Source organism: Neltuma alba, unplaced genomic scaffold (assembly GCF_004799145.2).
Source record: "Neltuma alba isolate B1F8T4 unplaced genomic scaffold, ASM479914v2 tig00011543_pilon, whole genome shotgun sequence".
Taxonomy (NCBI): Eukaryota; Viridiplantae; Streptophyta; class Magnoliopsida; order Fabales; family Fabaceae; genus Neltuma; species Neltuma alba.
In genome coordinates, this window is record NW_021636205.1 from 529,730 (window position 1) to 544,534 (window position 14,805).

At 33.8% G+C, this 14,805-nt stretch overlaps 2 protein-coding genes across 2 annotated transcripts; both read right to left on the bottom strand.

Annotated features, from left to right (window-relative positions):
• Positions 1-9,587: 9,587 nt before the first annotated feature.
• LOC114714805 (uncharacterized) lies at positions 9,588-10,118 on the bottom strand. The gene has a single exon (XM_028899575.1). It carries the CDS (start codon positions 10,116-10,118, stop codon positions 9,588-9,590), a length of 531 nt encoding a protein of 176 aa, XP_028755408.1.
• Positions 10,119-10,141: 23 nt separating this feature from the next.
• Positions 10,142-12,624, bottom strand: LOC114714806 (uncharacterized). The gene is made up of 4 exons (XM_028899576.1): positions 12,505-12,624; positions 11,604-11,974; positions 10,616-11,515; positions 10,142-10,370 (listed from the first exon to the last, which is right to left on the bottom strand). The coding sequence occupies exons 1-4, from the start codon at positions 12,622-12,624 to the stop codon at positions 10,142-10,144; spliced, it is 1,620 nt and encodes a 539-aa protein (XP_028755409.1).
• Between the last annotated feature and the right edge of the window lie 2,181 nt (positions 12,625-14,805).

Sequence of the window (14,805 nt, forward strand, 5' to 3'; positions counted from 1 at the left end):
CTTTGAACGTTCCAACTCCGTGAATCCAGGGGTAGTTTCGGTACTTCCATACGGGTTTGTAAGCCAAAACAAAATTCATGTCACGTAGTTATTATGTATTTCATAAATTATGGTTAAAAATTAATTATAAATTATTCGGAACAAAATTAGGATGAACCCCAAAACGTTTTTTTTTTTTTTTTTTTTTTTTGCCGTATGAAAAAAGCAGTATCTTCAGACCTTATGACATTATTAGAGGCTAATCTTCTGGAGATCACTTAAATGAGCTTTATTTCCTTCAACGAGACCTTTTCTAGCCATAGAATTAGAACCTGATTCTAATATAATGCAAATACCTTATTAATAATCAATTTTAATTATTAATATATATTAATAAAAGATATAAGAAAATTGTCACAATTTTTATAAATAATTTGACTTATTTTTTATTTTGTATAAAGAACTTCTTAAAAACAAAAAGAAATTCGTGAGATAATTTTTTTAGTCTTTTTTTTAATGGTTTTTTATTTAACCAAAAACAAGTACAAACAAGAAGTATACAATCTTTATCAATCAACAATAAAATATATCTCAATGAATGAACGTGGGATTGATTTTAGATAAAACAAGAGATCCAATTCTAGTTTAGAGATAAATCCTCAATAATACTAGAATTAAATCTCCATTTATATATATAATCACAATCAGGCATACCTTCGTCATCTTAAAAACACATTTATCTTAAAAATCAAGATTGATCAATAAAGATAATATAAATCATGTAAACAAACTAATCAACACACACTTACCAATATATGTGTGTGTATAACTTCATCAAAACTAAGGGAGTGTTTGGATAAAACCAAACCATGGTTTGGAGAATAGCTTCTGGAGAATAGATTCTGAGAAGAATAGATTTTATGAAGAATAGATTTTGTGAAAAAGTGATTCTGAGAAGTGAGAGTGTTTAGATAGTTGTTATCAGAAGCACTTTTTATATGTACAAATTACTAAAAGGGGCATAAGTTAATATGATAATTACATAAAAGATAAATTTTATAATATAATTTAATTTCAAAAAATAAATTTGTTTATAATATATTGAAGTGGCGCTATATTTGGTATGCCGAACCCAGACCTCAAAGAAATAAATATTTGGTATATTTATTGATTAATTGATTATCATGTGTATTAATAAAGAAACCAATTCATTAACAATTATATATATGCTCACCGACGCAGGGGTATAAGATATATAAGATATACATGAACGCATTTAAAAGTTAGCACATATTCCGGCGCAGGGGTGAAGAGGTGTCTTCAGAGGAGCGACGGCCAAGGACGAACAGGCGAAGCGTGAAATAATTCTTGTGGGTGTTTTTGTCAAATACACCGTTGATAGCCTCTGACACTCCCAAGTCCCAACGACTCGTTTTTAATTTTCCAGAAGCGAAAAATTGTCACTTTCCAGGAAACCATGGTTTCATTAGTCCAAACCAAGGTTTTGACTCTAACCAAGGTTTTGACAAAAATGAGACTGTTTGGATATCACTTGGTCCAAACCATGGTTTTGTCTCCAAAACCATAGTTTGGAATGATATCCAAACAGGCCCTTAAGTGTTGGTGTGAAAAATTTTGACTAAGTTCAAAATATGAGTTCTCCACCAAAATTAGTGTCATTGAAGGATTTGATGCCTCCGATGCGACCATGGAACACAGGCGGACCCTTATCTCTAAAGAGAATACCACGATATGAGAAGGTTAAGAAAGAGATTTATGATGAAAATAGGAAGAGGGTTTATTGGTGATGCAGAACAGCGAGGGAAGAAGATGATGATGAAGAAGAAGATTCAGAATATTATGTGACTCCTTACGCATCATGTTTTGAATTTTGTGACAGGTTCTCTATCAGACTTATCAAATTCTAGATTGACAAGGTTTTTGGACAGCTCTTCAATTTGACAAGACCTCATTCTGACTGAATAATTATAAGTATTTCTAGTTATTTGCGAGTTATATGACTTTAGACAAATCACTTGTTCAATGTCGATCATATGAATTTTATGAATGCTTTTATGTTTTTCCTAGTTATGATCCCATGCAACTATTTTTGCTTTGTTACTTCTATCCCTGATTATACAAACTGAAATTGATGTAACTATTAACCAAATTCTCTTACAACTCTGTTTGCATTAAAAAAACCGCTTTTTATGATTGAGTCTGTTTAAACGGAAATTGAACCATCACTACTGAGTTAGGAGGGAAAAAAAAAGTTTTCCAGGTATCACAAAAAATGCTGAAATTTTTAATAAAAACACATAAAAAATAACAAATTAATCCTCTTGAAAAATCCCAATACGTTTTCAGTTGATTTGTAGCTATATAATGTCATTTTATTGAAAAATGCTTCCAATCACTAGCACATGTGGGTTATTTTTTTCTTTTTTCTTTTTTTTTCTTTTTGGTAATGAAAGATAGATAGTAGCAAGTTGATGTTATGAGCAGGACCTATCAATATACTAGAAGGAAATTAGTCATGTGGGTTGTTTTAGAAAGACAGGCCTTGTTGTTACTGCTTAAAAATTCACGTCCATTAATGCTTTTATTTTGATTGAAATATTATAATTTGAATACAATTCGATCCAATTTTATTAGGAAAAATCACAAAAAAGATAATAGAAATTGCAAAATTGAAAATCACGAGCCGTTGTAAGATTTGTGGAGGGTTTGACAATGGCAAATGAAAACCAATTTTTGATAAAACACTCTATTTGCAATTTTGCAATTTCCTCAATCTTTTTTGTGATTTTTTCATTTTACTAATCATTGTACATACCAAGAATCCAAAAGCATACATAAAATTTAATGAATTAGGGAGTGTTTGGGTGAAAATCAAATCATAATTTGAAAAATAATTTTATGGTATACAAATTTAATATGTGAAGAAGTTAATTTCCATTTATAAAAAAAAATACTTTTTAAAAATATATTTGGAGTATTCCAAACACCCTCTTAATCTTAAGTTAGTGTTCAGATTTTATTTTCGTGTTTGAGTGGTTTGATGGCATTTTAAATTTAGATGTTTATCCCTTTATCTACACCCTTTCTCATCTTTACCATCTTACCATAATAGAGAAAGATACTCTTCCGGTCCTTAATATAGGACCCAATTCTTGAGTTGGTTTTGGTCCTAAATATAAGACTCATTTTTCATATTTATCAATTTTCTCTAAATTACCCCTATGGATACTCTATCAACCATAATCAAATAGAAGAGGGAGATGAGGTATTAAGAAAGGTGATTATGGTGTTTTAGGAAAAATGTGTCATTTTTCTTATAATTAACTAACTTACCTAACTTCCTTAATCTAATCAAATGAGTTAAATGGGTCTTATATTAAGGACCAGAGGAGTATTAATTTTTTTAAAGACAAAATGGAAACATTACTCAAATTAATATTAATAATGATTTAATATCTAAGTATATATCCTTTAAACCTTTTAAATAAAACATCAGTAGTTTATTTTTTATAGTCTTTATTCCAAGTGATTTATTAAATTTTCAATTAAGAAAAAAAACTACCTCCTCTCCCAATAATATATCATTTGCAGTCTATAAATAGGGTTTTATAAATAGAACTGGAGATAGTGTTTTCTCTTTATTTTTTCCCCAAAAATTCCCCCATTACTTTGTGATGATTTCTCAATTAAATTAAAAATCCTCTTCCAGTACCAAAAATATCCTCAACATCCCAATTGACCACGGCTTGCCACTGACACTAGCAAGAATATTTAATTTCTGTTATCGAAACCTAAGTAGTATTTTTTATTATTATTATTATTTCAGTTTCGGTTTATATCCAAAAATACAAAATCTAACAAATTAAAAAAACCAGAGAGAGAGATTGACTCGGTCAAAGGCGCCCCCTACGGAATATGGACCCGTTAGGACGGAAAAGAATCACTTCTGATGCATATTCATTTATTTTGTAATCTGCTGGTTTGAGGATTGAAGAGGTAGAGATTAATTTGCTGGTTTGAGGATTGAAGAGCTAAAGGTTGCTAAAGTACTGAGAAGCATCAATCGCATTGCTGTCATAGAGGAGGTTAGTGAAGTGACTGTGACTACGACAAACGGTAATATGCAGTTGCAATAGGAATTAAGTGGTTGAGTTATATAGGTTTGGTAAGATTAGATTGTTTTTAGTTTGTTCTTAAAGTGTATTATGTCGTTAGTCTCTATTTTCTGCTCTGTTCTGTGAAGTGAGAAAGAAGCAATAACATTCATTACGTGATCAGCAAATTTAGTTATCTGAGTAGTAAATAGTCGAGGTTCATTTTGTGGCTAAATAAAAACACCTATAATGTGAATGACTACACTGGAAATGGTAATGACAACTTTTTTGAAATGCAAAGAAAGTTGAGCTATTCAACTGACCAGATTTAGTTATATATGCTTGTTGTAGAAGGAGGGCCAAGTGAGGAAGTGAAGAATGGCTACATGTTGTTTAGACGAGAATTTCTTAAGGGTAGGGAGAAGTTTAAGAATATGTCTGAACAAGTGAAAAAGGCATCAAAGGCATGGATGCAGTTGACACCAGAGGAGCAGGAGAAATACAGTGATCAGGCAAAGCAATCAAGAAAGGAAGAGATGAAGAACAAGAGGAAGAAAAAAGTGGCTTTTGGCACTCATTGCTCGGTTCGGCAATTTAAGTCATTAGTGGACTTCATAAAAGATGATGAAGGTTTGAAAGTGAGGGTACAAAATTTAGGCTTTGGCCATTTGCTTGACATTAGATGTTAGAGACTCCCTCGTGACCTCATAGTATGTGTGCTTTGAGCATATGATCTGCCTACCCATCAATTTCTAATAAGAGGGATAATAAAGGAAATAGAAGCAAATGATGTTGCAAACTTGTTGGATGTACCCCACACAGGGGAGAAGGTAAAAGTAGACGTATGTGATGATGATGAGACATACCAGAGGTTGAAGGAGGAATTTGGTAAAGTCCCTTATACGAAGCTACTCAATGATATTAAATCTGGGCAGAAGAAAGATGAGTTTGAGTTCTTGTTTATGCTGTACACACTTGGGAGTTTTTTAACTCTTACTTCACAAACAACTGTGAGTGACAAGCTAATAAGAGTCATGTGCTGTACCATGAAGGGATTTCACCAATTTGATTGGGCCACGTACATTGTGAAGCACTTGTGGAAAGAGATGGGAGATTATGTGAAAGTGTACACAAAAGCAAAGAAAGACGAAAATAAAGATGAAGGAAGCTGCAATATGGGAGGATGCATCTACCTCCTGTTGGTATGTATTTCTGACCTATGCTTCTAATTTATTGTTTTCTTTATTTATGGAATTGGGAAGTTAATGATTCACTGTTGTAGTTATATTTTGTTGAGCACTTCCCACTATCCAAAACTATTGAGAGAGGGTCCCTAAATGCTATTCAATTCTGGAGTGATGAGAGGATAAGGAAGCTGGAAAAGAAAGAGAGGGAAAGCAAGAGGGGTTTACTGTATAAGGGCAAAGGAAGCATGGATAGAAATGGGAAAGATGAAGGAAAACATAGAAGTGTGGCTCATTTACACCTGGTATGTGTTTTCGTTACTAATTTTCATTCTCATTAGCAAATAATCTCATGAAAAAAGTGTTTACTCATTTTAAATTGTTTGCTGCAGGAGTTACAGAAGTTGCACAGACGATTGATGGCTCAGATTGAATTAAGCACTAGGAGGCTTATAAGTGCAATAGAAGATGAGCTGGATAAGGTGCAGATAACGATAGAAGAAAATAATTTGACCACAGATGATGAGGACCCTATTGACGTCCCAGATGATGATAAGGGAGATGATGATGCATTTGGAGATGAGAACCCCCATGATCATGATGGACATGAGTCTGATCACAAAGATGATGATAGAGATGAGTTCCATGAGGGAGATGATCAGGGAGACGATGATGCAATTGGCTCATATAGGGCTGATGAGATCGGTGTTGCAGCAAAAGGTGCGGACAAAGAAATTATGGAGTCTCCCCTGCCCTTTTCCCCTATGGACAAGGGATGTCAACTTCGGAGGTCGCAAAGAGAGATGAAATCCACTATCAATTCTCCATGGATTTTGACAAAGCCAATTAAGAGGCGAAAGAGGCCTATGAATGACAAAGACCGGTTTTATGACATAGTTTCCCATATGTGTTCAAGCAAGGAGGGTGACATGTATGTACATATCCACTACCCACGCAATCATATTCATTACAGTTTTATGCTAATTGACTACATGCATAATGATATTAACAACATATTTTTAGGCCTTTGGCAAAAATCTCTGATGAAGATATCGCTCGGGATCAGCTCAGGACACTTGGTGGAATTGAGAAAATAGGTAACCGGGTAAGTAGAATATTTATAATCAGGTCATTTAATTGTTTAGTAGATGCTGTGTTTTGGGTTCATCAAAACAATCATCTCTTTGCGTACAACTGATGTCAACTGTGTGCAAGACTCTAATGGCTGATATGGAGAAGGAAGGGCAGGTGAACCGGCACATTTTTATGCTGACTTTATGATAAGCTTACTGAGATGTTAGTTTTTTGTGGATTAATGTTGATAAATGACTAAAATGTTCATGTTTTAGGCAATAATGGCAGCTAACCCAAAGCTATGGGATACTACAAAACAGAAGAATCAGTTTTTACCTGAAAATGTAGGCTACAGCATAGGAGAATGTGATTTGATCTTTGGACCCACACTTATTGGCGCTCACTGGTTCTGTGTTGTGCTTGAGCCTAGCACAATGAATTTCTATGTGCTGGACTCAATGAAGCTAAATTTAAAGGGTAAGAAGAAGAGCAAGAAGAAGGGTGTAATTATTGATGACATGATGATCGTGGTCACTGAATGTGTAAGGATAATGCAACTCATCTTCTATGATTGACATTTCATTTACCTTTTATTTACAATTGCGTAATGATATTGTGCAGAGGAATAGATTTTATGAGCCTAATGCCACTGGGAAGAAGAAAATGAGTGATATCATTTGGGCTCCTGTTCCACAACAAAACAATCTGTGAGTGGTTTATGTTGTTGATATTATTACGTTTCAAAGCAGCCCAATGTGTTATTTTCATTCTTTTACATCGTTGGGATGTTTTCATGTGCAGCCGAGACTGTGGCGTTCATGTATTAATATGGTTGAGTAAATGGAAGCCCAGTGAGATACTTGACTATACAGATGAACAAGTGGCTGAATTCCGACGAAACCTCATATGGTGGCTAATGAATCATGAGCTTAATTCAAGACGTGATGAAGCATTAAGCTTGCTTTCATCAACCCAAGCCACCACACTAAAAGACGGCATCTATGATAGCAGGAAACATTATGTAGATTAGGCATATAGTACTTGTGAAAGCAGTGTTAGTTTTTTGTGAACATATTTGACTTATGGTTGGAAGTAGTAAGTGGCTGCCATTTGTTAGCCTAATTGCAATCCTTTTTGGGATAATTTGAGTAAAAAAGTTATGGTATTTACAACATGCCATGTGACTTTCGTGATGATAATCACAAGTTGATTATTTGTGCCCCAAATTACATCCACTTGGACCTAGGTTCACTACACAAGTAATAGGATTAACAACTTTCATATTGAGAATTGCAACCTTTGTAATGATAGTTACCACATCGCTATTGCCATTTGCATCTAAAGTCTTTCAAGCCCAAATCACTTTTTTTTAATCCATTTTCGCTACCCCAGTAATGATAATGACAACGTTCGTACTAATAATTGTAACCTGTGTAATGATATTCCTATTGCCTTTTGCAACTCTGCATGTTCATACCCAAGTAACACTTTTTTAACGGAAATCCACTACGCCAATAATGATAATCATAACATTCGTAATGAAAAGTGCAACTTTGGTAATGATTATTACCACCTCGCTATTGCTTTTTGCAACTGCATGTTCGTACCCACGTATAAATTTTGTCACAGAATTTCACTACCTGGGTAATGAAAATCACAACATTGTTAATGTAAATTGTAACTATAGTAATGAGATTTACCACTACGGTTTTCCCATTTACATCCTCATGTTCTAAACCCATATATGAAATTGTAAATCTTAATTGCAACTTCAGTAATGATATTTACCAGTCTGTTTTTTCCATTTTTGGTTCCTTTAATTCAAACCCACACATCAAATTGTTCACGAAATTTCACTACCCCCGTAATGATAATAACAACATCGGAAATATTAATTGCAACTTTAGTGATGATATTTACCACTCTGCTTTTTCCTTTTCCACCTTAATTTCAAACCCACGCATCAAATTGTTCAGGGAATATCACTACCCCCATAATCATAATGACAATATTTGAAGTCTTTATTGCAACTTCACTAATGCGATTTGCCACTCTGCTTTTCCCATTTCCGGTTCCTTTAATTCAAACCCACGCATCAAATTGTTCATGAAATTTCACTACCCCCGTAATGATAATAACAACATTAGAAATATTAATTGCAACTTTAGTAATGATATTTACCACTCTGCTTTTTCCTTTTCCACCTTAATGTCAAACCCACGCATCAAATTATTCAAGGAATATCACTACCCCCGTAATCATAATGACAACATTTGAAGTCTTAATTGCAACTTCACTAATGCGATTTACCACTCTGCTTTTCCCATATCCGGTTTCTTTAATTCAAACCCACGCATCAAATTGTTCACGAAATTTCACTACCCCCGTAATGATAATAACAACATTGGAAATCTTAAATGCAACTTTAGTGATGATATTTACCACTCTGCTTTTTCCACTCCCACTTCCTTTATTTCAAAGTCAAGTAACACATATTTTCAGGGAGTTTCACTATCCCGGAAATGATAATAACAACATTGGTAATGTGAATAACAACATCGTTGATGATATTAACCACTCCAGTCATACCCATTGGCAACTTCCACCATCTCCCTCGAGTGCATTAAACAAAAGGTCACTTGTGTTGACAAAATAGCATAGAAGTACACTTGAAGAGCATCATAGGATGTTTACATTAACATTCAGACTTTACTATATGTGTAATGTAATTGACCACTAAAGTGACACTATTTACCAAAAACCAGTAGGCCCATCATAGAAGCTACATAACTTATATTCAAATGATAAGTTAACATTAAGATTAACCCACCACCTAATGTTTCCTTGTCATTCAGATTACAAAATATATCCTACCCAGTGAATATCATTTACAAAAAAGATAGCCTACCCATCATAGGATTTTTACATTAACATTCAGACTTTACTACATCTGTAAAGGAATTGACTACTGAAGTGATAATATTTACCAAAAACCAGTAGGCCCATGACAGAAGCTACATAACTGATATCCAAATGACAAGTTGACATTAGTATTAACCCACCGCCTAATGTTTTCTTATCATTCAGATTACAGAACATATCTTGTCCAGTTAACATCATTTACAAAAAAGATAGCCTCCCTATCAACCCTTCTCCCAAAAAAATTAAAAAGGGTTCAAGAGTCATTCCATTCCTATCAAAAAAAAATTACCCCTATTGTTATTGATATCAAACCTTAAGTTGAGTTTGGATTCTTGCATGTTCTTCTTGTGCGACCAACTTGCTGGCATGTGCTACAATGGTACACCTTTTTGTTTTGAAACTGCGACTCTCGCCTATTTATCCTAGGCCTTCCAAGCGGTTGACTAGTCAAAGCTGGTGCCAAAAACACTTGACTTGCTATATCTTGCAGCCAATAGTTTTTAGGATTTGGCATGTCAATTGTCACCACTGGAGTTATCATCCTACCATAAATCTTTTGTTGGAACGTAATCTTGTAGCATTCTTCAACAAAATCATACACATTGCAATTCAAGGCCTTGATAGTTGCACATGCATGAGGGCATAGGATGCCTAACATTTGCCAAGCTGCACAGCTATATTCACCTTTTTCAAGATCAACATTAATGGCTCTTTTTGCTGTATGGATACACACCCTCCCCCTTCCATAAGGAACACTTAACATCCATGCAGATCTCACCACATTTTCCATCAATGTTGCATTTGTACTTGGGCCTACACCATTCTTCCATTTGCTTATTGCCATGCTTGTTGCATATATCTTTTTGGCTACTTTTTCACGATGCTCATGTATAAGTTGGGCAACTTATATCTTCTCTCCTTCAACATCCACGCATTGAATGACTCCGCAAGGTTTGTTGTTATGTTGTCCCATCGCTTAAAAGGGAACTTGCTTAAGACCCACTTGTGAATATCACCATGATTGACAAGCCATTCAAATAATTGGGAATTGAAGTGTCTTATGTTATCCATTGCTTGATCAAACTCTATGTCAAGCCTTGCATATGCAATAGAATCTAGGAAATGCAGTCCATCCTCCCTTGTGTTGCCACTTGTCTTCCTTTTTCCTCTATTTAACTTGATCATTTATGTACTGAAATTCTTCTTAACATGTCTGTAACAGTACGCGTGTTGCTCACCTCCAAATATTACTTGCACAACGCCTATAATTGCATTGTGTGTCGGTCTGAAATAATTGTTAATTGTATTAACCTAACTATCTCCTTAATCATATGTAAGAACCATATCCAATCCTCAAGTGTCTCTCCCTTCACAATCGTAGTGGCAAAAGGTAATAATTCATTGTTCGCATCATAATCCGACGCAGAAAGTAGTGTCCCCTTATACGGTCCACTTAAATGACTTCCATCAATATACAGTACATGTCTAGCACCAGCAATAAAACCCTCTATACAACACCTATAGGCTATGAATACACGCTCAAATCTGTTGTTCCTTGCAGCCACCCATTTTGCCACTGTTTTGTCATCGGTTTCCTTCAATCGATCACATATCCATGGAATAAGCATGTAAGTTTGATCAGGTTTGCCATCTATGTCCTCCAACGCTTTTTCCTTGGCCCTGTATGCTTGGTTGTATGTCAACTTCACACCATAATCTCTTTGCAACCTCTTTTTTATATCATTTGGACGCATGTCTATGTGATCCCTAACCTCTTCAATTATAATTGATGATGTCAAGCTAGCTGATCCACCATCTGTCACGTAAAGATTGTCTTGGGCATTATGAGCATGCTCATTTTTGAATGTCGTTACACGTAAAAATGCTGGAGTACTCTTTCCAGCTGCTCTCACACTGATCCTCCATGGACAACCTTTAACATTGCATTTGACATATATATGAGCATTAGAATTCTTCACATATTTATACTCAAATTTGTTTGCAATGTTGAATTTGTGTAGTTTCTTCTTGAAATCATCCGCATCTGAAAAAGCCTGCCTCAATCCTAACAATATTGTCTTCCATTTCAGGGAATTCATCCCTGGTAAAGGCGTTGGTGCACTCTCTACTGCATATGGCAGGCTGAAAACATTTTCAGCTGCTATGTAATTCACACATTCAACAGCATCCTGAATCATTGGCTCATCATTTTGCTGTGACAATCCTGACAATTTTGACATGCTGCATGTATAATTACAACATTTGTTATGATATTGACAACAACATTATGGCAATTAACAACTTCCATAACCAGAAACTTGTGACTTACCTGTTTCGATCAGCCACTTCTTCCTCTGTGTTCTCATTACCTTTAGCTACTACGTAAACATGTGCATTACTATCATTATACTCAAATAGGTTGTCAACTTCATCATCATCAATAAGATCTATCAATATACTATCATTAAAGCCCAATGTGTATTTAATGTCGCAACCATTACTATCTACACCAAACCATTCTCCTATCATAACCCTCAAATCTTCAAGCCTTATACCCTCCTTTATCACTCTTACCCTGACAGTTCCACCATAGTACTTAACTTCACCATCACCATTTTCTACAAAGTTCCCACCCACATGAAAGTAACAAGGAAGACGCTTTGAAGATCTTGACCTAATGTTAGATGTCATCAAAGCTACCTAACCTATACCAGAGAAGCATAAATCAATATTTTAGTTCCCCAATAATCAATTTCATTTATTAGGATTTCGAAACTTTTCTTAGGATTTCACAAAAAATGCAACACCCAAAAAACGCACACACACACTTGCTGTATTGACAACTTAAATATGGGATTTCACAATTCCAATAATGAATTTAACAACACTGACCACCTCATGCTTACTGTTAGCCCTCAAACTTCATGCCCACGTTATCAGTTCCCACCATTTTTCCATTTCCGATGTATCACTCTCTCATCCTGGTCAGATTCTTCATTTAAACCATCTACACTCATAAACCCATCCCCATTAGACCATGCACCAGTAAACCGACTTGAAAACCCAAGCACATTGTTAAGCTCCACTTTCTTATGTAATACCCACATTCAACCCCTCTCTCACTACAAACTAAGTTGCCTACAAAGCAATTCCACCGTAATAAATCATATTTGTAGAATGGTGAAAGTTGGAAGAGTAGATAAGAGCATTTTAGGAGAACTTTTCCTTACCTTTTTCGTCTTCTCAGTGTTCGACTTTGCTCCAGCTGCGTTTTCAGTTTCTGAGCTCTCTCTTCTGCTATTACGTGTCATGTGTTCGTTCTTCATGTCTTCAGACTGGTTCAAGGGCATTTCAGTCTTTTTGGCGAATTATCCAAATTCCACATTGAGTCATTGATATCCCCATGCCCATTTTGTCATTTCAGTAATTTACATGCCCATTTTGTCATTTCAGAATTCAACAGTCATTTTCTTGTCATTTTCCCAATATATTATGAGACTTAAAAATTCTTAATATCATGAAACTTTTGCAAAATAACAACCTAATGAACCTTTATGAAAGCATAATAATATTTTTGTATCAAGCATGAATCTTAGAAACCTTTTCTTAAGGATTTCTTTGTATGCATTACATAAGATTTTAATGTATAAAATAAAGTATTATTATCTCTCATTCTTAATATAAGAGTTAATTGACTAATTCGAGTAAATTAAAAAAATTAATTAAATTAATTATTTGTAATAAATAGACATTGTCTTTCCTAAAATATCCTTTCTAATCATATGTATTAGTAAAAATATTTTAACATATGCAACTACTACAAGAAATATCTTGAGAAAAATAAATAAATATGATAAACAATATGGATTTGGGTCTTATATTTATGACCAAATTAAAAGTCAAACAAGTTCTTATATTAAATATTGGAGGTAGTATTATGTTTTAGAAGTACATAGTTTTGGTGTATTTGAGTGATGTTATACAAGGTAAGATCACATAGTATTATATATATTTAGTGATGACTTTCTAATATTACGCACCCCAGGATAAAAATTGAATCCTCTTAACAAAACGAAAATTTTTCTCAACAAATGTGATTTTTCGCCCAACTTGGACCTATATGGTTCATTTGGTTCGGTCTCAGGTTGGACGTACCGAATTATCAAGCTAGCCCAAGGCCAATAAGCTTACCTCAATATTCAAGTTCATATGATAATATAAAGGTAAAACCGGTTTGGACCACCAATGCGATAACATGAAAAAGTCTGTTTATAAGAGACTAGCCTAATAACAGAGAGATAATTGAACTCATAAATCTCATAATACTTGTGATGCTCTCCAACGTGAAATTCGTAGATTCCATGCAGCGTATGAAGTTAAGGTGACGAGACTTCCTCATTAACCTCTTTATCATGGCTAAAAAAATACTCTTTCGATCCTTAATATAAGACATATTTAACTTTAATTTGATTAGATTAAGAAAGTTAGATAGGTTGGTTAATTATAAGAAATATGAAGTGTTTTTTCTAAAATATCATAATCATCTTTCTTAATATCCTCCTTCCCTCTTTTACTTGATTATGGTTGAGGAAGTATCTATAAGAGTAATTTAAGAGAAAAAATGATAAATATGATAAATAGGTCTTATATTTATGACCAAAATTAACTCAACAGTTAGGTTCTATATTAAGGACCAGAGGAGTAGCTTATAAAAATTAGTGATGAAAAAATTTTCACAATTAAATTTCGATGGATTACTGACAAAAATCATGTCGCAAAATTTGTTGACGGGTTATCAAAGGATTTACTAAATTATTCATGGAATATTGAAGAATTTAACGACTGATTAGCCTTGTAAATATATTTTTTATTAAATTTTGTCACTAATTCATTGATGATTATGTCACTAAAATTTTAGCGACGAAAATTTTGTTGTCACTAAGTTCTATCATAAAATTTTTGGCAATTTTTGTTATTAATTTTTATCAAAAAATTTGAAGTGACAAAATTTTCTCGTCACTATTTTTGTCACAAAATGTTTAGATAATATTTGTGTAGTTGGTGTTGATAAGAATATTATTATCATTGTTCTCATTGTTAGACACTTACTAAAAAAGAAAGATGATTTTTCTTAAGAGTTAAGGTGTATCCAGTACCTTGAAATATTTTCTCAGATACGTCCAACATCTTATAGTATTTTGTGATGTATCTAGCACGTTGAAATATTTTTTTAGGTGTGTCCAACATTGTAAAATACTTTTTGGTACATCCATCACTTTAAAGTATGTTTTTTAGGTACGTCTAGTACTTAAAAATATTTTTTAGTACATCTAGCACCAAAGCCAAAAAAAAAAACTTCAAAATACTAAATGTACCTAAACAATACTTTGGGGTACTAAATGGCAATGTACCTAAAAAAATATTTCAGAGTGTTGGATGCATTTAATCCTTTTTCTTAAAATTGTTTTCATGTTTCATTAAAGTAATTCCACTTGATCATTAATAATAATTAAACAAATAAAATAACAAGT